General features: G+C 35.5%; 1 protein-coding gene across 1 annotated transcript; it reads left to right on the top strand.

Annotated features, from left to right (window-relative positions):
* Positions 1-12: 12 nt before the first annotated feature.
* On the top strand, positions 13-11,077 carry LOC127865689 (tyramine receptor tyra-2-like). The gene is made up of 2 exons (XM_052405631.1): positions 13-531; positions 9,288-11,077. The coding sequence occupies exon 2, from the start codon at positions 9,449-9,451 to the stop codon at positions 10,985-10,987; it is 1,539 nt and encodes a 512-aa protein (XP_052261591.1). The 5' UTR covers positions 13-531; positions 9,288-9,448; the 3' UTR covers positions 10,988-11,077.
* Positions 11,078-24,674: the final 13,597 nt, after the last annotated feature.

The raw sequence follows: 24,674 nt of genomic DNA, 5'->3' as shown, positions 1-24,674 counted from the left end.
AAATAACTTCATCAACAAAGTGAAAACTTGAGTACTTCAAATAAAGTAGCCATTTGACAGTCGTAAACCATGATCTTAATAATACTGGTTCGGTATCCAAATGATGGGAACAGTAAATTACAAAATCCTTCAGAGACATGTCTTTGCATCAAATGAAATCAATCAGTTCAAAAAGGAAACGAAATACATTTGGACTGTAACGTGTGAGTGTACGTGAAAAAAAACATGCATGAAAGAAATGACTCAGAAATAACATAGGGGGATATTAAGTTCTGAAAATGATCAAAAAGAACAAAACTTAAATTATCTCTTATACATCTCAGTGAAGTGCATCGCCTGACAAAACCAGAGTATTTTCTTAGTTTTAGGTACTGCATCTCCAGAACAGGATTGTTGTGGGACAAAGCAGGTGTTACTAGATACTGGGCTATTACAACATTTAAATAGGGAATGATTAATAAATGCAGATATTGTCTTAATCACCTGTTGATCTGAAATAGTAAAAAGCTGTGGATTATTTATAAAACAAACGTAAGTATTGTTAAAAACCTCGAAATATATTTAATTAAATCTTTAATATAAACAAGAACCCTCCCGAGTCATACATTGTCACCTGATCAGACATTACTCTAGAATTTAAAAAGAGAAACTTTCTGGAAAACTGAGCTTTATCTTTATTTCCATCCTTTAAAATATACTGCTATAGAGTTTCATGATGATAATGCAAAAACGTATAGGTTTTGTTTAAAGTATTCAGGAAGAATGCATTCAATTATATGAGCCTACTTAATAAAAGAGAAAATAAGTGTTACATCATTTTATGCATTAAATTCTGAGATTCAGTTTTTTGTGTATCAATTTTATATAAACACTTACATTATTTTTTTCACCATGTCGAAAATCAGACCAGCGCTCTTTGGATTGGGCAAAAATCGTGCTGGGAAATTGGTGTTGATTTTTCCTAAAAATTCTTTAAAATTGAGAATGAAAGTATTTTAAATATTATACTTACTTAGGTTTAAATTATTGAGCTTGATAGTAAGATGAACTAAATCCTGTAATTTATTTAAAAATTAAAAATAAATATTTTGGAATTCTCAATAGGGAATTAAAGGCTATCATTTTGGAAAAATAAAATATATACTTTTTGGTATTGATAATTGGGCCATAATTTGACCTAAAAAACACACTGCAATTAAATTACATGTAAAACGTACTGTACATATAGTAAACTGTAAATAAATTAGAAAAAAGAATATAATATTGTTCAGAACAAATACCATCAGTTACGTAAATACGTACGAATGTGTGTATCAATTGCATAAAATAACAGAAGTAGTAATACTTATAAAAAATATAATGATGACATTCATGATAATACAAATCTTATTATTTATAATAATAATAATTATAAAGTAAAGTTATGATAATAATAATAATTATTATTATATAATTATTAATTTATCTCAAACTATTTAATAACGTACAATAATTTTTTATTAAATTGATTTGAGGTATACTTGTAGTGTTAATGATTATAAATCAAACTGCCTCAAACCTGTTTTTGTCATTTGATAAAAAAAATTTCTAAACAGATTGAAATCAAAAACAGACATCTATAATTGGTAAATTGAAGAACTCACTTTGTGACAGGCAATATAAATTGTTATGTTATATTTAATTTTATTTTAATAGGTATTAATAGCGATGATGCGTTTTGACAATAATAATATCTTTTGTCAGTAGAACCCCAGCATTAATGACGTATATAAAAATTAACATACATTTTATCCATTATGTTTTTTCTGTAAATTTGTTGAAACGGCATATAGTTTAATATTAAAGGGATCATTGACAGTTTGGTCATTTTTTCTAAATAATTGTTATTCATTAAAAAAAAAATATATATAAATTATGTTTAAGCAAGCTAAATAATACAGCTGTTAAAGACGAATGTTAAAAATCTTGGTTCATTAATGGAAAATCATTTGAAATCGTTGAAAAATAAAGCCTCTGTAATGCTTTTTCCGCGCAGCTGTATATGCCAGCTTTTCACCTTTGTCTGACCTTTGAAAGCGACCGCTCAATTTGAATATAAAATTTCCCGCCGGTAGGCCTGAAACTTATCGCAGTAGAAAATGTGCTATCTACAAACAGATTTCACATTAACATTAATATGTTATTCCAACGACTTTTTTGAAGTATAGGGTATGAAAAGGGATACTACAGTTTGTTTAGCAACAATGTTAACTGTGTATTCAGCATGAAACGATTGTATCTCTAATGATAAGGTTTGAGAGATAGAGCAGTTTCACACTCAATTCTCAACATCAATACAGAGTGTGTGCTCCTTTATATTTAGAAGAATGTCTTTATATTTAGAAGAATGTCAACGCCAGAGTGTTAACATTTTGTACTTAAAGGCTGTGTTCTTATTTTGGTAATAACTACGATATTGCTTTCTGTGCACACATAAATTTTAGATCATATAAGTATTATTGTTCAGTAACCTGATATACGCTTCCACGAAAATATTTTTTTTTTAATTCAAAATTGACCATTACGCACGTAACTGTTTAAAGCTTTAAACAAGCCGACTTCCAGCAGTGGAATTGTAACCTCACTTTAATGCATTGCATTCCAATCTGCAAGGTATTAAGGTCAGTTTGCGGTCAGTTACAGAAATTGTTATATAAAAGCTATCCCATAAACTTTACCTCACTTAAATGCATTGCATTCCAACCTGCAAGGTATCAAGGTCAGTTTGCGGTCAGTTACAGAAATTGTTATATAAACGCTATCCCATAAACTATGTGCACTTGAAGTTTATTTTATTCAGAAAGATACTACATAAAGATATTCGGCTGATATCATAATGCCATGTCAATGATAGATTTTCAATGCGTTTTCAACAATTGCACGATAAGGACAAATTTTGATTAATTTAATTAGAAATATTTATCAATTTAGATCAATAGATTAAGCATGAGCACGATGATTCACGATACTATTTAATATGGAATCGAATAAAATTCGAGTATTGCCGGCTGACCTATATGCTTTCATTTATTTTCATGCTTCTTGTGTTTTTCTATTTTTTAAATATAGATATCTGAGTAATAATATCTAATAAAGCAAAATAAGCCACGAAATCTGGCTCAACACTCCATAATAGATTTGCATGTCATGCAGCTAAAAGAACTGCGCAGAAAAAAGGCATTCTCTATTTCTGATCTCGTAGATATAACTTTTGATCGTTCATAAACACCGACTACAATCAACGCCGTATATTAAAGATATTTCTTGTCATTGATAATTTAGCAAATATGTGTAGTTACAAACAAAGCTCTTATAACTTGCTGACAAATCCTAAATCTTGCGAGTTACAGTGGTAGGGAACAAGCTTTTACGGCTGGAGGTCCTGGGTTAAAATACTGGGAATGGCGATATTTTTTATTCCTCTACTTTTCTTGTTTTTAGTAGTTAAGACTATGCAAAACATTATACATTAGTTAGCAAACATATTTAATGATATGTTTCAAAAATACAAGTGCCTGTGAATAAGTCCCTTTAATTTTCTGTATGCTCAAATTTCCTGGTGCACCTGTTTATGTATGTATTTAGGTGTGTATGCAAAATGGGTCTTACGCCATACCGTACCGCTAGATTTGCCTGTGCATTTAGCAGTCTGGTCACGAGCTACTTTATCACTGAAACAGCTTGTATATAAGTGTTGATGCAAGATTTGTGGAATATAATTAAATTATAAAATAGACAGAAGCCCAATTATTACAGTATTCCTCCTTCGAAATTAAGTCATATTAATACACTTAATGACCCATATTGTAGAACATATAAGTCTAAATATGTATATATTTGAGATGCCTGCTATTTAGCATAAATTATACGTTCCAACAGACAGACTTAACTTATCTTAAAAAAGGACCTTTAGATATTACTTGTATCTTAAAACATGTGTGTACAATTTAATTTAGATGTGTATGCCCATGTTTCATGGCTAATGCTGATAAGACCTAGTGTTAAACAGGCAACATCATATAACAAAACTATATGACATAATTTATTCTAGTCAACTTCAAAACAACTTGATTTCCGCACCAGGTTAACATTTGCTATATTTAAGCAGCCAACCAGCATAGTTATATACAAGAGGCCCCAACATTACCCAGCAACATCCCAAATACAAGTCCCTTATTGGTTCCCAGCAAATATAATGCCTTGAACAAATCCTGCTGGCACCTACCTTGGTTCCATTGTGTAAGTGCACCAGGATAAACTCATGCCATGTCTTAGCTTTCTTTTTCGACGTAGCTGTTTAACCCGGCTTTTCACTTTAGCTTACCTTTGTTAGCGTCCAGTAAATTGGAATATAAAATTTCACGCCGCTGAGCCTAAAACTTTTCGAAATAGAAAACGTGCAATCTAAAAACAGTCAGAGGACTGTAACATTTGTGTTTTTTGGGTAAAGTGCTAGGCAAAAATATGCGGCAAATGAAAGACAATGAATCAAAAATACATGAGGTAATCATTTTCTATTTCAGTAGTGGCAGGATTTGAAAAACTAGAACTGTCATTGTCTTGCCTGGAATACACTCCAGTCATGCAGCTTTGTCAAAGGGAATGCGTTTAGTTTGAAAACTGGTTTCCCATAAAGGCATGAAATATTAAGTTGATACCTCATATTGTTTGAAAGATATGCCCCATTCAAATTTAAATGTAATAAATTAGCAAAGGAAAATATTACTCAAAATATTAAAGCAAGAGTTTTGTCTCTTGTGCAGTGTAATTTCCCCCAATAAGATTTATCTACCATCAATTTGATATCTTTTAACAGTTTTCAAGATGTGCAAGTATTGACCAGCCGATTTCACAAACGACAGTCTGATGAGCGACCTCAAACAAGTACACCCCTTCTCACAACTTTCTTGTGTACAGGGGGCTATAACAAAAGTCCCTGTAACACAATTGGGAGGCGGAAAACTACAACGGGCGAGGCATGGTCAGGGGTGATAACCCCAAAAAAGGTTAGGGTAAGGCTTAGGATTAGGGGTCGGGTTAGGGTTGGGTTTAGGCTAACCCAAACCCTAACCCGACCCCTAACACTAACCCAAACCCTAACGCTCTAACCCCCCCTTGCGCAATACCATACCATGCCTCGCCCGTTGTAGTTTTCCGCCTCCCGTCTGTTACCCCACAAACCAGCATATTTGTTCAACCTGTCACACTCATATACAGCATTTTAATACACCATTCTATGCATATTATTTTGATACTAACTAACATGTATCATAATGTCACTAACGAATGCAAACTAGAGCTATCACTGTAAGTGATTATACCCCTACATACTGATTTGACAGAGATGTAAAGCCTTGACTATCAGTGCTTTTGATCTCTATTAAACAATTAACAAATCATCGCTGTTGTTCTAAAACCTCTTAGCTCCAAAATTTTCAATTTTTTTTTCGTCTTTTCGGAATATATGAAGGCTGGCGCGTGTTTTGTGCTATATCTCGTAGCTCTACGCCAATCAGAGCCCTTAAAAAAGCCAAGTGACGAAATGTTGTAGCTTAATTGTTGGCTTTTTTTCCGGCGAAAAGTCGTAGCGACGTCATTTCGCCTATAGGTACATCATTTTGTTTGGACAAATTTGACAAAAACCTTTTAATATTTGCAGCTACGAGGTTTCCTATCAGAACGAACTGTCGTACCTCATTAAAATGACAAAACTGTAGTTACAAAATACCGTAGCTACCATTTCTGAATATCAGTATGACTTATCAGTATGACTAACGCGTCTACGGCTTATACCGTATTTTGCAGCTTCATTTGTTTGGTATTTTAACAGAATTTCAATGTCTAAAACATCGTTATAAAAAAATGTGACGTTTTTTTCTCTCCGGAAAAGTTGGCATTTTTTAGCTATGAGGTTTGAGAACGACAGCGCCGAAATGTAGATAACTGCACCAATAATTATGAGCTAAGAAAAAGTTCTTGTGCACTCCATTATTCAGAAAGATATCTATTGTACAAAAATGTTCCAGTACCCATATTTTTTTTAAGAATTACATTCCAGGCAAAATAACAGAGTATGAACAACTTAACATAGGGCAACAAATCCTTTCCTATAAAGTGCAGATTCACAGTTCTTGTGCATTTTTCCTCATTGCTATCCATCCATGAAGTTTCAAGTTAATAGCATTAAAGAAAGACAGACAAACGGTACAATTACTTAAGGACTTTGAGTCCTTGCGATAAAATGAACATGGTTCTAATAAGTTTTGCCAGAGATGTACCACACATTCATGTTCTTGCAATTTATTTGCATAATATTGAAAGAATGTATAACAGATTGTTGCATATTCCATGAAAATTAAAACATTATCATTATTGTTGATTAATGTAGGTACAGAAATGAAAAATGCAACTTACACTCTCATCAATAATCTATGGTAATGTTGGTCAGTCACAGTGTCAGCCCTTCTAAAAGAATACACAATATTCAAGAACACGCATCAAATATCAAAATATATTATGGCCTGCCTCATGCAAAATTGTGTCTCATGCCATATGCTGACAGCAAAGCTCCTGACAGACTGCACGAGGGAGCAAGCTGGTCTGCAGCTACACTGGCCATATATGGCATAAGTCATTTTCGCATGACACAGCTCATATATGTTAGCTAACGTAACAGGATAACGCTTCTGACTCACTGGTTGGTTTACATAACAGGATAGTGCTTCTGACTCACTGGTTGGTTAACATAACATGATATTGCTTCTAACTCACTGGTTGGTTAATGTAACATGATAGTGCTTCTGGCTCACTGGTTGGTTAACGTAACAGGATAGGGCTTCTGACTCACTGGTTGGTTAACGTAACAGGATAGGGCTTCTGACTCACTGTTTGGTTAACGTAACAGGATATCGCTTTTGACTCATTGGTTGGTTAACGTTACATATGATAGTGCTTCTAACTCACTGGTTGGTTAAAGTAACAGGAGAGGGCTTCTGACTCACTGGTTGGTTAATGTAACATGATAGTGCTTCTGGCTCACTGGTTGGTTAACATAACATGATATTGCTTCTGACTCACTGGTTGGTAAAAATTATAGGATAGCGCTTCTGACTCACTGGTTGATTAACATAACATGATAGTGCTTCTGACTCACTGGTTGGTTAACGTACCATGATAGTGCTTCTGGCTCACTGGTTGGTTAAAGTAACAGGATAGGGCTTCTGACTCACTGGTTGGTTAACGTAACATGATAGTGCTTCTGGCTCACTGGTTGGTTAACATAACATGATATTGCTTCTGACTCACTGGTTGGTAAAAATTATAGGATAGCGCTTCTGACTCACTGGTTGATTAACATAACATGATAGTGCTTCTAACTCACTGGTTGGTTAATGTAACATGATAGTGCTTCTGGCTCACTGGTTGGTTAACGTAACAGGATAGTGCTTCTGACTCACTGGTTGGTAAATGTAACACGATAGTGCTTCTGGCTCACTGGTTTGTTAAAGTAACAGGATAGTGCTTCTGACTCACTGGTTGGTTAACGTACCATGATAGTGCTTCTGGCTCACTGGTTGGTTAAAGTACCATGATAGTGCTTCTGGCTCACTGGTTGGTTAAAGTAACAGGATAGTGCTTCTGGCTCACTGGTTGGTAAACATAACAGGATAGTGCTTCTGACTCACTGGTTGGTTAACGTAACAGGATAGTGCTTCTGACTCCCTAGTTGGTTAACATACCAGGATAGTGCTTCTGACTCACTAGTTGGTTAACATAACATAATAGTGCTTCTGGCTCACTGGTTTGTTCAAGTAACAGGATAGGGCTTCTGACTCACTGGTTGGTAAAAGTACCATGATAGTGCTTCTGGCTCACTGGTTGGTTAAAGTACCATGATAGTGCTTCTGGATCATTGGTTGGTTAAAGTAACAGGATAGTGCTTTTGGCTCACTGGTTGGTTAACGTAACAGGATAGTGCTTCTGACTCACTGGTTGATTAACGTAACAGGATAGTGCTTCTGACTCACTGGTTGTTTAACGTAACTTGATAGTGCTTCTAGCTCACTGGTTGGTTAACATACCATGATAGTGCTTCTGACTCACTGGTTGGTTAACGTAACATATGATAGTGCTTCGGACTCACTTGTTGGTTAACATACCATGAATGTGCTTCTGACTCACTCGTTGGTTAACGTACCAGGATAGTGCTTCTGACTCACTGGTTGGTTAACGTTACATGATAGAGCTTCTAACTCACTGGTTGGTTAACGTAACAGGATAGGGCTTCTGACTCACTGGTTGGTTAACGTAACAGGATAGGGCTTCTGACTCACTGGTTGGTTACTGTTACAGGATAGGGCTTCTGACTCACTGGTTGGTAAACGTTACAGGATAGCGCTTCTGACTCACTCGTTGGTTAACGTACCATGATAGTGCTTCTGACTCACTGGTTGGTTAACTTAACAGGATAAGGCTTCTGACTCACTGGTTGGTTAACGTAACATGATAGTGCTTTTGACTCACTGATTGGTTAATGTAACATGATAGTGCTTCTGACTCACTGGTTGGTTAACATAACAGGATAGGGCTTTTGACTCACTGGTTGGTTAACTTAACAGGATAGAGCTTCTGACTCACTGGTTGGTTAATGTAACATGATAGTGCTTCTGACTCACTGGTTGGTTAACATAACAGGATAGGGCTTCTGACTCACTGGTTGGTTAACATAACAGGATAGGGCTTCTGACTCACTGGTTGGTTAACGTAACATGATAGGGCTTCTGACTCACTTGTTTGTTAACGTAACAGGATAGGGCTTCTGACTCACTTGTTGGTTAACGTAACAGAATAGGGCTTCTGACTCACTGGTTGGTTAACATAACAGGATAGGGCTTCTAACTCACTGGTTGGTTAACGTAACAGGATAGGGCTTCTGACTCACTGGTTGGTTAACGTAACGGGATAGTGTTTATGACTCACTGGTTGGTTATCAAAGTGGAATGAGATAGTCCACCAACATTATCAGCATTAGTTTCATGAGGATCAAATTAAAACTTTAAAAGTTAAGAGTGGACGTGTCCTCCTGGACATGGTGCACTTGCTCGCTGCTGGGGTTAACTCAACAAATTGAAACTTTTTAAATATATCTATATTAATTGATTTAAATATGCAAGCTGTTCAACAGCTTCTTTTCTTGAGTTTTCATTCTTATGTTATTTCTTACTAATCAATAACACTTGTCTCTTCAGGTAATCCGAGCTTCAATGACAATGAGACACCATAACTTCCAACTCCCCAGCCATTACATTGTGAGGAAACATAATCCAGGAGCATACATTGGTCTTGCTACGTAATTAACCCAGAAGCATCTTCATAGCAATTACTGGATTAGTATTTCTAGAAGCTAGCCATGGACTTCAATAGCCGCGAGTATATATTGCGTAAGGATGCAGGTGACCATGAGTGGACTGCTGCCAAGTCCTTCCTGGTTCCTTTTATGGGTCTAATGAATGTTATAATGTTCTTTGGCAACCTGCTCTCCATAGCAACCATCATGAGCACGCCCAAACTGCGACAGCAGACGTCCTACTGGTTTGTGATGAACTTAGCTGTGATAGACCTTCTAATATCAGTGACCGTGGTGCCACTGAACACAATCTGGGAGTACCATGGCACCTGGCCTTTCAGCCAGATCACTTGTGAATTCTTTACCTTCGCTGACATTGCTTTCAGCACAATATCAGCATATTCCATTATGCTAGTGTCCATTGACAAATACATCTATATCACCTACTCCATACACTACTTTGAAAAGATGACGAGACGGCTTGCTGTGATACTAATTTGTGCAGTTTGGATTTGTGTGTTTATTTTTGCCATTATCTCATTAGTAACAGAAGTAGGAACAGACGACAATTTCAAAGACCACTTCCTGTACATTAATAACACCATCAATACTTGCCTCTTTGTCATGACTGATGCCTATGTTATTCCATCCGCTATTATAAGTTTCTTCATTCCATTTGTTGTCCTTTGCTTCACAAGCTCAAAAATCATCTGTATTGCGAGCAGACATATCAAGAAGATTACTCACCTGCCTCACACATTCACATATACGTCTGATACAGACTCAGACTCCATACATTCAAGGAGCAAAAATCATAAAATTGAAAAGCCATGTCCTCCAGCAAAATCACCACTAGCTGCTGAAGAAAATACTGAACTCTCAAACTGTACAACAGATGGGTGTTACACTTCTGAATTAAAATGTGATCCTCAAAGTACAAATTACAATGAACATGACAAAGAAACATCATTTAATGGACCACAGAATAATAATAAGTCTTTTGAGCAATTAAAATGTGAAAAATGTGAATCTTCTGAGAAAGATCATAAAAATGGCATTGTCATTATGGACGTTATTTATGAAAACATTCTGAAGGAAAAAGAAACACCAAACAAAACTGAATGTGTTATAACTAGAAAGCCAAGAGCATATTCCTTCCCCCGTGCAACTTCATTAAAACTTAAATCAAACAAGGGTAACAACATGCCAGTTAAAAGGACCCAGTCTTTGAAAGTCAACCAAACGCGACTGGACACCCTTCGATTGGATCATATGAACAGAAAAAACAGCATTAAAAGTGTGAGCAACGGCAAGAAGAAGAAAAGACTTCAGTACTGCAAACTGTTTGGGACCATTACCATTGTGATTTTCTGTTTCATTATAATGTTTGCTCCATATAACGTAGCTATTGTTGTGGACGTGTGGTGTCACTGCATAGAGCCCTGGGTGTATGAAGACATCCTAGCAGTCCTCTACTACATGCACTCCCTCGTCAACCCCTTCATTTACATGGCCACAGACAGAAAGTTCAAGACCGCACTCAGGCAGCTCTGGCAGAGGATCTGTAGGGTTACACTGTGCTTGTTTAGACACAAGTTGTAGGAAATGAATGCACTTGAACAAACATTGCAACTCATCTCCAGCTATTTTTCTATGCTGTTTCATTGAAAATAAAACATACATATAATTCAATGTATTACACTTGTGATATTGAAGACTAATCACTTGATACTAAGCCAAAGTGTGTTTCAGCCAATCTCAGTGTATGTACAGCGTTTTCCCAATTAATGGCCAATTAAAGCCTGCATTAAAATAACTACATATTTAGAGTTTCATATTTTAGCAGTTAATCACTTAAGAAACCTAGAGATCAGGCATTGAAGCTTTAGCACATGTATCTTTACAGTGTCCAGAAGGGTTTGAAAGTACTGAATTTACTTGCCCTTTAAGACTTGTGTCTGAAAATTCAATTTGGTGTGTCACATGTCACACTTCCATTCATTCTAATGCAAATGGACACAACTTTGTCTAAAATTAATGGTCTATGTGTATGCTTTCCTGATCTACAGTCATTTATTTTCCCAGAAGAATGCGATGGCATGAACATGTTCTCAGTTCATTTTTTGACACATGGCGCTTAAGCTGATTCCAAACCATTTGGTAGGATTAAACCATTGCCCAGGTCTGAACTCTGGAGTGGCCATTTTGGATTGTTTACTCGTGAACAATGTTTTGGGTTGTTGTCCTGTTGAGTCCATAATGCTGTCAAAAATTGTGATACTTGTTTGCCTTTTCCTACTTATTCCTGCCCAAACGTGTAACTTCAATAAATGTTCATGTTTAGGCATACACATGTTTACTGAATGTTTAGGACTGGTCAGCATGTTTGTCAGTTTGTTGGAGTTAAACTGAATCGAGGACACATTGGTAAATATGACGTCGTCAAACAAGTCATTCACTGCTAGGTGTTTTTCAAAGAAAGCTTTTGGTACCACCTTATTTTTCCTTATTTTCCTCATTTACTATCTGTGCATCCTTGGCGTTACAATTGTAAACCCAGCAAGTTTGATAGCACATTTAGTGGTTTTCAAACTAAATGTTGCATCTTCTTCTGTCAATTTCTTATGAATGTCCGCACTAGAAACATTTTGATTAGAGCTTATTGTTTTTCTAATGAAATCAATGTCACAATAAACAACTTATAAGTTTCTCTTGTTTCATCACGTTCCTTAATTTCACTATATGAAAAACATCCAATTTCGTAGGATCTAATCTCTATAATTCACCTGATTTTGCGAAATAACTATACCATTACATCCTGGTGTAGAAAATTTATTCTGCTTAGTTGAATTTTCGATTTTGTACAAAGATATTATATCAAGACTTGATTTTTCATCAAATTTTCCCATTCTACAATAAAATAAGCAAACAAATGAAAACACTCACAACATCTTACCTTTTGCTAGGAAAATTGGATGTAACATGTTTTACATGTCAAGTTGATGGCAAACTGGTCTGGGTATGAGTCTGTTAATATTAGATTGGCATATGCCAAGAAAAGAAATATCCAATCTTAAAGTGTAACTTCAATGACTTGTCCGATTGACCTTGCCAGATTATATTGCTTATTATGTCCCCCACCCCTATAGTGGGTGACATATTGTTTTTGCCCCATCTGTTGGTTTGTTGGTTTGTTTGTTTGTGTGTTTGTTTGTTTGTGCAAACTTTAACATATGCCATAAATTTTGAAATATTGAAGATAGCAACTTCATATCTGGCAAGCATGCATATCTCATGGAGCTGCACATTTTGAGTGGTGAAAGGTCAAGGTCATCCTTCAAGGATTATTATAGAAACAAGAGCTTTGTTTGTGAAACAAATGCCCCTTACTGCATTTGTGAAGTCCCACAGCAGCTATTTTAGAGAAAACATGACCCATTTATTTACTAAGCAAAAAATCACAAACCATAAAGAAACTCACAATTCTTCTGCAAGTCATGCAGTTAGACTCACACACCAACAATCAGCCCAATATCTGAAAGCCTTGAATAAAAAAACTCCAGAGCAGTTATTATAGAGAAAATTTCTAAATTCAATCTCCATGCCTATTTCTTTTTATACATAAAAGCTCCTCCCTTGCATTATATCCCTTAACAAATATTACTTCCCTTGTCAAAATTAGACATAGTAATTGCCAAATGAAAAATAACAATTATCTCCCTTGAAAGCTTTTTGCTTTCATTGGCAAAATTTAGATCAACGGAATTAAACAAATATTACACTTAAAATGTAGGTCATGAAGGTAGATTTATATACCAACAAGAGCTGTCAGAGGACAGCGCGCTCGACTATTCCAGTGCTAGACAGAAAAACGTAAGCCATCATGGAGAGGTAGGGGGGTATAATGTGGGTGTGTGACCATTAAATAGATGATCTTTCAAAAATAAGAAAACAATTATTTTTTTAATTTTGGGGGGGGGGGGGGGGGGTGGGGGGATGGGGGGAGAGGGGAAGTATAATGTGGGTGTGTGATCATTTAATAGATGATCTTTCAAAAATAAGGAAAAAAAATTGGGGGGGGGTGGGAGGGGGGTTCTTGGGTGGGGCGTGGGGGATAGTTTGGGTGGAGTGCATTGTGGTATGTCAGGTAAGTGTTGTTTTGTCAAACTTTAACATAGATTTATCAATAATATGCATATTTTAAGTATAAAAGGGGCCATAATTCTGTCAAAATGCTTGATACAGTTGTCTGCTCTTGTTTGTAGGTTGGGGTCATGATGGTAAACAAGAATTCAAAATATGAAAGCAATATGTCAAGGGACACAGGACATATTTGGGGTAGTACACAAACTTTAGTTTAGTTTAGTCTGCTCTTGTTTATAGGTTGGGGTCATGATGGTAAACAAGTATGCAAAATATGAAGGCAATATGTCAAGGGACACAGGAAATATTTGGAGTAGTACGCAAACTTTAACATAGATTTATCAATAATATGCATATTCTAAGTATAAAAGGGGCCATAATTCTATCAAAATGCTTGATACAGTTGTCTGCTCTTGATTATAGGTTGGGGTCATGATGGTAAAAAAGTATGCAAAATATGAAAGCAATATGTCAAGGGACATTGGAAATATTTGGCACGCAAATGCCAACGGAAACGGGAACGGCAACGCCGGGGAGAGTAGGATAGCTCGACTATATATATTTCATATATAATAGTCGAGCTAAAAATGAGTTTAATATCTTAGAGTGTTGTGTAAAAAACCTCCGGAAAATGGCATGACGGACAGACAGACAGACAGACAGACAGGCTGGCAGACAGACAGTGCAACGTCTATATCCCACCCTAAGGGGGGGGGCATACACAATTTCTTAGTCCAAGGCCCATAACTTCCCTAAAAATCAATGGACTGAAACCAATTTCACACTTCATTTGAAGGTCATGTAGGTAGATTCGCATTCCAAAAATCAGCTCAAAATCTGAAAACGTTGCGAAAAAAACTTTCGGAAAACAGTTATAATAGAAAACATTTCTCAGTCCAAGACCCATAACTTCGCCAAAAGTCAATGGACCAGAATGATTTTCTCACTTCATCAGTAGGACATGTAGGTAGACTCAAATACCAACGAGAGCGCCGATGGCGTTAAAAGCATAGGTGCAAGATACAGGGAAGTTGCTGCTTAAGTAAATGTTAAGGGAACAGTTGACTGAATGAAAAACTAAAAGGCTATCAAGAAGAAAAGTTATTTTTAAGATTAAGTACAAATAATGAAACAGGAAGTGAGGAAATATTGCAAATCTTCCTATAACAATCGGAACATCAGGAGCTACTCAGTTACAAATGGCGTCACGTGGTATAATGTAGTTCGATATCGCCATCCGCGAATTTCTCAAATCAATAATTTCAAACAATTACCGACTATTTAAATAGATAATCTTTCCATTTACATAAGTGTTTGAAACGCTTATGAAAAATAATTACCCAAGCCTTTCAAATTTTAAGCACGGACAGATCTGTATCAAACGATTCTTTTCACAAATGAAAATAGACGCTACCCTATTCGTCTGCGTCAAGAATTTGTCGTAAAAATTGTGGGAAGCGTTAGATGCAGACGTGCACAACAGATTTAGTTCTGAATACAGATTTCTGAATGCAGATTTTTATAGAAACTCCTCACAGCAGTTACTTCCCTTGCTTCGGCCGGTCAGTAACTTCTAGTATAAGGGAGACCACTGCGTAGGAGATTGAGATTTATAGTGCAGATAGAATAGTTTTACGAAAGAAATTTGTTTTAGGTTATAAGAAGATTTTTTGACATAAAACGGTCTTAGAAACATTCACTAAAAACGGTGTCAGCAATATTCTTGGAAGAAAACGTTAGAAAAATGTTTCCAAATATAAAATTGTAGAATTACCATATACTATATTAAATAGAAATTTCCTCTGATTTTTGATCAGGTAAGGCTTCATAATGGTCAACCGTATCATGTGCATTTTCGAAATGTAGTATACTCCTTAAGCATATGCACCTATGCTAAAAACCAGCTCAATATCTGAAAGCGTTGCCTAAAATACCTCTGGAAAACAGAATGCTAGACAGACGGACAGTGTGATTGCTATATGCCACTTCTACCGGGGCGGGGTATAATTAATGCTGTTTTATTTTCATTTCATTAAGATATGAAAAAATGTTTTTGTATCAAGTGTGGAAAGCAAACATATAAGATAAAGTACATTTCAATCTTTCAAGCAAGTCTTGTTTCTGAGATCACTTGCAGCATTTACCTGTGTTAGCTACATGTTAACTGACCAACAAAATGATTGCTTTTACAGATAATATCTGATGTCAATTGTATGAAACTATATGAACTACAGAGAAGCTGACTGTATGTTAGCACAATCACGCTGAACTAATGTCTTACTGCTGTTTATAATTTTATAAATTATAAAATTATATAAAATTGATTGCAGTATGCACAATACAATCAATATTTATAAATATTTCTGCAATTGGCCATGTGAAAAGTCAAGTTGTGATTCCGTGAGGACTGAAAGTTTCGGGAATAAATCCTGATCTCAGCCAACTTTATTAGAAATGTCTGAGGTTCGAAGTCTTTTCCATGGGTTGTATTATGGTAAATCCCTGGCCCTTGGGATTTCAGAGTAAAGCAAACTTGGTTTAGAACGACTTTTATAATACATTGTTTCATGCCTAATACCAAATCTCTCAGCTTTGAGTTTTCAGACATTTTTTTAACAGGACCAGCATAAGATAATACACATGAAGTATTCACATGCTGACCATTACAATTTCATAGAAAATATTTAAAAATATTTAATTTTGATGCTATATAAATGACATTACCCCCGGGACATTGTAAGTTTTGAGCCAAAGGGCAAGATTTGAACTATATTAATAGATGCTCACTAGAAAAATGTACACACCAAATATTAAACTCATTACCCGTAAGGTTTCAAAACAGGGCATAAAGTAATAAAATCTCAAATAAAAGTCTTGAAAGCTACACACAAGTAAACTGAACTGTCATGAACAACATTTCAATCAAAGGGGAGTAATGGGGTATATTCAATATTAATTGAGTTGTGAGTTGTCTCACATGTTAAATAATCTTAATTTAATGACTAGAGTGATAACACGATTTCTATTAAATTACAATTCTGTCTTAGTAAATGTGTTGAGATAAGTGTTGTAAAATTATTATAGCCTAAATTTAACAATTAGAGTGACCCTGGGTTATATCGGACACATGGGGTTTATCGGACAACCACAAAAAGCCAAATATTTACATACAAAACGACCTTGCATTCAACCGTTTGAGCTTTGTTTACATTCTAGAAATAAGTTTTCATAGTAATATGTAATCAATGATCCGATTGGGTGATGGAATAAATCGGCGCTTTTGATTGGAAGATGCGAGTTCTTTTGGAGTGACATCCCCTCTTCACCTTGGCGAAAATCCGAGAGGCGGGAACATTTAAAACAGTCATTTTACAAGTAACGGTACGTTGTAAAATGAGTGAATACCAATGTTAGAAAACAAAAATATTTTAACTGATATATTTATCTTCTGAAAAACATAATAAAACTATTACAAACAGTACATGTATTGTAAAAAAAATAAGAAAACTTACACCCATAATCCCCATAAATAAATGATTCGTAAAATTCTATTAGGGTTTATCAGACACCAAACTATGGCAAAACCTATAGGTGTGTTTTCTATACTTTTATAAGATGAGCTCAAGACTCATTATGGCTATGTTGCAAAATAGAGAAATTGGATGAAACGGACAATTAACTTAAGTACAAATTGAGGCAGTGAAATTACTTGATAGACTCAACATGAGTGGTGTTTCGATCATCAATTGCTGTTTAATCCGCATTGCCAAATGAAGACTCTATTCACGAAATATATACTTGTTGCTGACATTGCTTTGAAAAAAAATACAAATGTGGGAAATTGATAAGAAGTCGGCCAACCCAGATGAAATTGTTGCAGACAGTCATGTTTTTCTCATAAATGCAGTAATAATATATGTGAATGAGTACAAACGGCAGTGTCTGTTGGACATGACCGAACGAGATTACAATGCACTCGCAGTTGTTGAGAAAAATTAACAAGAAATTCGTTAGCAGTATTGATGTTGTTTTATGCTAAAATATATAGTTATGAAAATAAAAAAAACATGTGCTAGAGTTTATTTATTACTACTAGACTTTTTGAATAATGTTCACACACAAAGTATGCCAAATATTAAACAGTACTAACAACACACTTCAAGTGCTTATTTATTATTTCTATTTGCACCGATATAGACATTTAAGTTGAACTGGGTCGAACCTGGCGAAGCAATCGGTAATCAAATGGAGCCAATACACAATGTTATCCGAGAGTGAGCATTAGTTGGGACCCTGTAGGAAGCACACAGCATATAATATTTTCTTGCATGATATTTAATCATAAAAAACCAATGCGGCTTTGAGTAAAAGAATGACCCTTTAGTTCTGTACAAACAATAAATAACAATGTATATCTTGTATTTGCGCGCTTTTCACATATGCCCAAACAGGGAAAAGGTATGCGATGTAAATATGCCAGCAATGACATGGCCAAGGCAGTTGCGCAGGTGCAACTTGGCAACTTAAGTATAAGAAAAGCGGCTGAGACATTTAATGTGCCCAGGTCATCATTACATGACCACATCAGCGGCAGGATGGAGGTACATGCGACGCCGGGGAAACGGACCGTTTTCCCAGCAGAAGTAGAACACTTATTGCAGACCTGTTAACCCTACCGATTGCTTCTCAGTAGTATTGAGGGCATCTCTCAGTAGTTTTGGGCTGTTGTCAGTAGTTTTAACCTTTTCAATCATTTTGAGCATTAAAACACCATGACTGGGTCACATATCAGTTTAATGGTAAATAAAGCATTAGATGAATTTACTTGCTAATAATTAAATCTGTTAAGTGATTTTTTTTGCTTTTATTTGTTACAGCCTGTGGCATTTGGATTGGGAAAATTAGCGTGATAAACCATGAAATTGGATAAAATAGCGTGATAAACCATGAAACATTAAGCATAATAAATATGATTATAAGTAACAGAATTGTTTTTAAGTGCATGTTTGACAGCATTTTTATATTATAAAGTGCTGTTTTAACGTCTTCTTACAATGAAGACAATATTAAATTAATATCCATCCACATGCATATTAAACTTGCAATAATCTATAGATTCTTAAATACACCATTTGATCATAAGCTCTTAAAGAGAAGCTTTTAATTTAATTCAGTATTTTTTTAAATTAAATATCATAAGGGGAAAACATAAACAAATATTGACAAACACCCTTTAGTATTCTTGTTGTGTTAATGATGTTTTAAATGGAGTTAAAATAATATATTTTATTTGTTTACCTTTCAATATCTTGCACTTGACAACCTCAGTTCAATGCTATTTCATTAAGCTGTACAGGGTAACAAACATAATAAAGCAGAATATGCATACGAATCTGAGTATACACAGATCCACTAACATATAAATCAAATCATGTTTGTCTCTTTCCATTTTCGAACGATACTCATTGTGAGTAGACTGAACACCAATTTTCCAACACTCGTTTCCGTGACGCACATTCACTGTGCAGATTTCTGATAAATATTTGTTGTTGTTTTTTTATCTCAAACATAGTATTTTGCATTAATTAACACACGCATTACATTATTCCCTAATGACCATATGATATCCGTTGTTAATTTGAATGGTATTTATAATTTTCACTGTTAATCGCAATTTCTCGTCTGCTTGCCACCATCTTGGACGTGTGTAAAAACAGGCGTGCTCAATCCCGATACATTAACTATCGTCTGTATTCTCAGCAATAGAGAGAAAGATGTGTATACTGAATAGCAACGTAAAATCGTATATATTCGGCTAAATTTGCGAACCAATACGTAAGTCAGTTGTCGTTCGATGACGACTCGACAGGCTCAATCAGCACTCGTTCCCCAGGAGGCTTGAATTTTAATGTTTCTTACTACACAAGCGCCAAAATGATTATGATTGATAAATTACCCGCAAAGACCAAAAATAAGCAAAAGTACGATTAAAAACTGAAATTTGACCATTTTGATCGATGGATCTGTAGTTTTTCAGTACAAATCCGTAGTGCGTAGTTTAGCCAAATAATCCATAGTAACTACGGCGAATCCGTAGAAGTAAACAGGTCTGTTATTGGCATTCAAGATGAAAGAGGCGGCCGAAATGGGCTTCGGCATTGACCGCCAGCAACTGAAAGCAAAAGCGGCAAGACTAGGGATTAGCATGCGCCTGAAAACCCCATTTATAAATGGTATCCCTGTGGATGATTGGGTAAATGGGTTTTTGAAACGCCATAAATTAAGCTTAAGGGCCAAGGTTGCCCTGTCGACTGTTCCGAGTCGAATGTTAAGCCCGACGGCCACCAAAAAATATTTTGAAAACCTGATAGAGACATTAACTTCTCTGAAACTGGACAAAAACCGAATTGTGTGTGGAATATGGATGAAACATTCATTTCCCTAATACACAGGCCAACACGTTTCCTAGCCGCAAAAGGGGCCAGAAATGTACCAGGATGAGTTGGCAATTCGCGGGAGTCTATAACTGTGACGGCCTGTGTGAATGCAGCCGGTCAAGATATCCCGCCGATGGTCGTAGTAAAGAGCAAGACAAAAAAAGCTCTCAATGCTTTCAATGTGGCAGAGGATCCAATTGGAACAAAATGGACGTATCAAACTAAGGGCTGGATGGAGGAGAGCTTAGGGGTCATATGGTTTCAGCTTGTGTTTATCCCCCATATTGGTGAACGGCGCCCATAACTGTTGTTGTTAGACAGCCACAGCTCTCACGAGTCCCTCGACATTATTGACTGTGCCAAGGAGGAGAACTTTGTAAGTCCTACCTCCCCATACAACACAGTGGCTTAACCCCTTGAATAAGACCGTGTTCGGACAGCTGACGAAAGAATACACAAATGTATCAATTGATTGATCATTCCTGCAACGTGCTTTCAACATTCCAAACTATTAATATGTTTTATAAATAAGCTCTTCTGAAATATAAATATTGTGTTATTATTAAAGATTAAATGGTAAGCTTATGATTTTTTTTTTATTGTTACACATTTATCAAACAAGAGTATTGTTAACATAATTATACATTAAATAAATAAGTCTAATAACAATCACACTGTTTAACAAATCGCAAATAAATAAGTAAAGAATAACTACAAAAAAAAATCCAACGATGTATAGACTTTTCACAGCTTAAATAACATCACGATTAAGCCCAACAACGGAAATACATACAACCTACAACTGTCCGATACAAGCCTTGGGACGTCCGGTTTTACCCTGATGTGTCGATATTTATAAAGTGCAATCTCATTGGTTGACTAAAAGGTTAAAAATAGATTTGAAAACAAGAAACCATCGGAGACGGGTGATGCTCCCCAAAGTTTTTTTTGTAACAATATTGCACTATATATTCAGATAAAAGGAAACTTCTTGAGGGCACAGTAGCTGGGGGGACAATAATTTTTTTATAGAAAATTTCAAAGGGCCATAACTCTGTGAAAAATCATCCGACCAGAACCCGCTGATAATATGCACATCTCCTCTTGGTAGTGAAGCTTCCCATAAAGTTTTATTGAATTCCGGTCATTAGTTGCTGAGAAAATAGCCCGGAAAAAAATTGTGCACGGACGGACACACAGACGGACAGACAAAGCGGCGACTAAATGCTCCCCCCAAAATAAATTACGACATACTGTTGCATGAAAGCTACTGTACCAAGAAAACAAAAGCATTCCGCTTCGAATAGTGAGTCATGATTACGCTGTCTTTTTCCTGGAGGTGTCAGATATAACCCAGGGTTACTCTACAACATTACATTTTAATTCCCTGAAATTAAATGGAGACTCTGAGCTATTTAATGGTGACACTGTTGTTTATTTACACTCCTCAAAACAAGAAACTCCAGGGCGTGGCCAGTTTTATGATTAGAAAAACCTTTTGACCCCAGTGGCATGAATTGAGCAAACTTAGTAGAGGACCACTAGAGGACCATTTGATGTAAGGCACCAAATAACTGTTCTACTCTGGAACAGTTACCGTAAAGGAATGGAAACATGTAATACTAGAGCAACTGTCGAATCTGTGGTTTATCGACAAAATGCAACTTTTCTTTATCCATGGCTATGTAAAGAATATTATGCATCCCAAATAAATTATTAGTTATTAAATTAGCTGAAACAAGACTATTGACAAGCAATGAACGTCCCCTACCGGCTCCACCATTGTCAGAAATTCCACCAGTCAGAATATTTTTTTATTTGTTGCAATAATAACCAGAATTTTTGACATAGGAACAAAATGAAATGACGTGCATAATGTCCATATTGCCATCTATCCATGTTCCCAGTTTCATGAAAAAATATTAAGAACTTTTAAAGTTATCGCAGGATCCACAGAAAAACACCATTTGCAGCAGAATTTTTAGTCTATTTGTTGCCATAGCAACCAGAAGTTTTGACATAGGAACAAAATGAAATGACGTGCATAATGTCCATATTGCCATCTATCCATGTTGCAAGTTTCATGAAAAATTATTAAGAACTTTTAAAGTTATCGCAGGATCCAGAAAAAAACACCATTTTCAGCAGTATTTCTAATCTATTTGTTGCCATAGCAACCACAATTTTTGAGGTAGGAAATATTCAAAACTTTTAAAGTTATCGCAGGATCCAGAAAACCACCATTTTCAGCAGTATTTCTAGTCTATTTGTTGCCATAGCAACCAAAATTTTTGACGTAGGAACAAAATGAAATGACGTGCATAATGCCCATATTGCCATCTATCCATGTTTCAAGTTTCATGAAAAAATATTAAGAACTTTTAAAGTAATCACAGGATCCAGAAAAAACACATTTTCAGCAGTATTTCTAGTCTATTTGTTGCCATAGCAACCAGAATTTTTGACGTAGGAACAAAATGAAATAATATGCATACTGTCCATATTGCCATCTATCCATGTTTCATGTTTCATGAAAAAATATTAAGAACTTTTAAATTAATCGCAGGATCCAGAAAAAAACACCATTTCAGCAGTATTTCTAGTCAATTTGTTGCCATAGGAACCAGGAATTTTGACGTGGAACAAAATGAAATGACGTGCATAATGTCCATATTGCCATCTATCCATATTTTGAGTTTCATGAAAAAATATTTAAAACTTTTAAAGTTATTGCAGGATCCAGAAAAAAACACCATTTTCAGCAGTATTTCTTGTCTATTTGTTGCCATAGCAACCACAATTTTTGAGGTAGGAACAAAATGAAATGACATGCATAATGTCCATATTGCCATCTATCCATGCTCCAAGTTTCATGAAAAAATATTAAGAACTTTTAAAGTAATCACAGGATCCAGAAAAAACAAACATTTTCAGCAGTATTTCTAGTCTATTTGTTGCCATAGCAACCAGAATTTTTGACGTAGGAACAAAATGAAATGACATGCATAATGTCCATATTGCCATCTATCCATGTTTCAAGTTTCATGAAAAAATATTAAGAACTTTTAAAGTAATCGCAGGATCCAGAAAAAAACACCATTTTCAGCAGTATTTCTAGTCTATTTGTTGCCATAGCAACCAGGAATTTAGACGTGGAACAAAATGAAATGACGTGCATAATGTCCATATTGCCATCTATCCATATTTCGAGTTTCATGAAAAAATATTTAAAACTTTTAAAGTTATTGCAGGATCCAGAAAAAAACACCATTTTCAGCAGTATTTCTTGTCTATTTGTTGCCATAGCAACCACAATTTTTGAGGGAGGAACAAAATGAAACGACGTGCATAATGTCCATATTGCCATCTATCCATGTTCCAAGTTTCATGGAAAAATATGAAGAACTTTTAAAGTTATCGCAGGATCCAGAAAAAAACACCATTTTCAGCAGTATTTCTAGTCAATTTGTTGCCATTGGAACCAGAATTGTTGAGGTATGAACAAAATGAAATGACGTGCATAATGTCCATATTGCCATCTATCCATGTTCCTAGTTTCATGAAAAAATATTAAGAACTTAAAGTTATCGCAGAATCCAGAAAAAAATCCATTTTCAGCAGTATTTCTAGTCTATTTGTTGCCATAGCAACCACAATTTTTGAGGTATGAACAAAATGTAATGACGTGCATAATGTCCATATTGCCATCTATCCATGTTCCAAGTTTCATGAAAAAATATTAAGAACTTTTAAAGTTATCGCAGGATCCAGAAAAGTGTGACTGACAGACAGACAGAGTGCAAACCATAAGTCCCCTCCAGTGAAACCGGTAGGGGACTAATAAGTACTATCTGAAAACAGTAAGTTTCCAGTACATAGGAAAGTAATTCATTTCCCTAATTTTAGTCTGCATGGTAATTTAACATTGTACCAGCTTATTTTAGATTGTTTTGTAATGTATTATTGTTCTATTGCTTTTCCCAGACTAGAAAATAATGGTTATTAAAAACAGGCATTGTATCAAAATTGACAGTTGTATTAGAAATGTCCCTAAGCCAGTTAAAAATTGACCATATCTTTCAATTGTCATGTTAATTTATAACCTCAATACATGTATATTTTTAACAAATGAACATAAGAGTAGACCTTTCACTGCCTGCTGCCAAAGTTCCCTTTGGCAAAGTCCAATGTAATGCTTTAAAGACACAAAATTGACACCTCATGTCATATTGTCATATTGACACAAGTTGGAGGAAACTTGGTATTTAAGGACATGCAAAATCATGCAGGACCAAAATGAAATGTAGTTGATCCAATAAAGTTTGATCTGCTGTCCTTGTTCCTCTTCAGGTAAGACATTTATTTTAACTGCATTATTGTTTGTGAAGTTAAAATAACATTTTACTAAACTTGAAAGTGTAAATGTTAAATTTTCTATCTGGCAATGTTAAACTGAAAAAATTAATTTCTGTGCATCTCCTTGTAGCATATAAGCAACTTGGCAAAAAATCATGGTGGGGTAACTTAGCGGTTTGATCCCTGATTTCAACACCAATCAACTGTACTTACATGTTAAACAGCAGGAGCATGCACTGCGCAACAGCACAGGATATCAACTTAGACTCCGACTCTGACCACGATACAGATTCCTCAGCGAGTTCTTCTCCTGGACTGAGCAGTGTCAGTGATGCATGCCAGCAAAGAAACGA

Source organism: Dreissena polymorpha, chromosome 2 (genome assembly GCF_020536995.1).
Source record: "Dreissena polymorpha isolate Duluth1 chromosome 2, UMN_Dpol_1.0, whole genome shotgun sequence".
In the NCBI taxonomy this organism is placed as follows: Eukaryota; Metazoa; Mollusca; class Bivalvia; order Myida; family Dreissenidae; genus Dreissena; species Dreissena polymorpha.
The sequence above is the reverse complement of the archived record's forward strand: the minus strand, read 5'-3'. Positions and strand labels throughout refer to the sequence as shown.

What these genes read in the sequence shown, in the direction of transcription:
- LOC127865689 (XM_052405631.1), top strand. Translation starts at nt 9,449, where the DNA reads ATGGACTTCAATAGCCGCGAGTATATATTGCGTAAGGATGCAGGTGAC.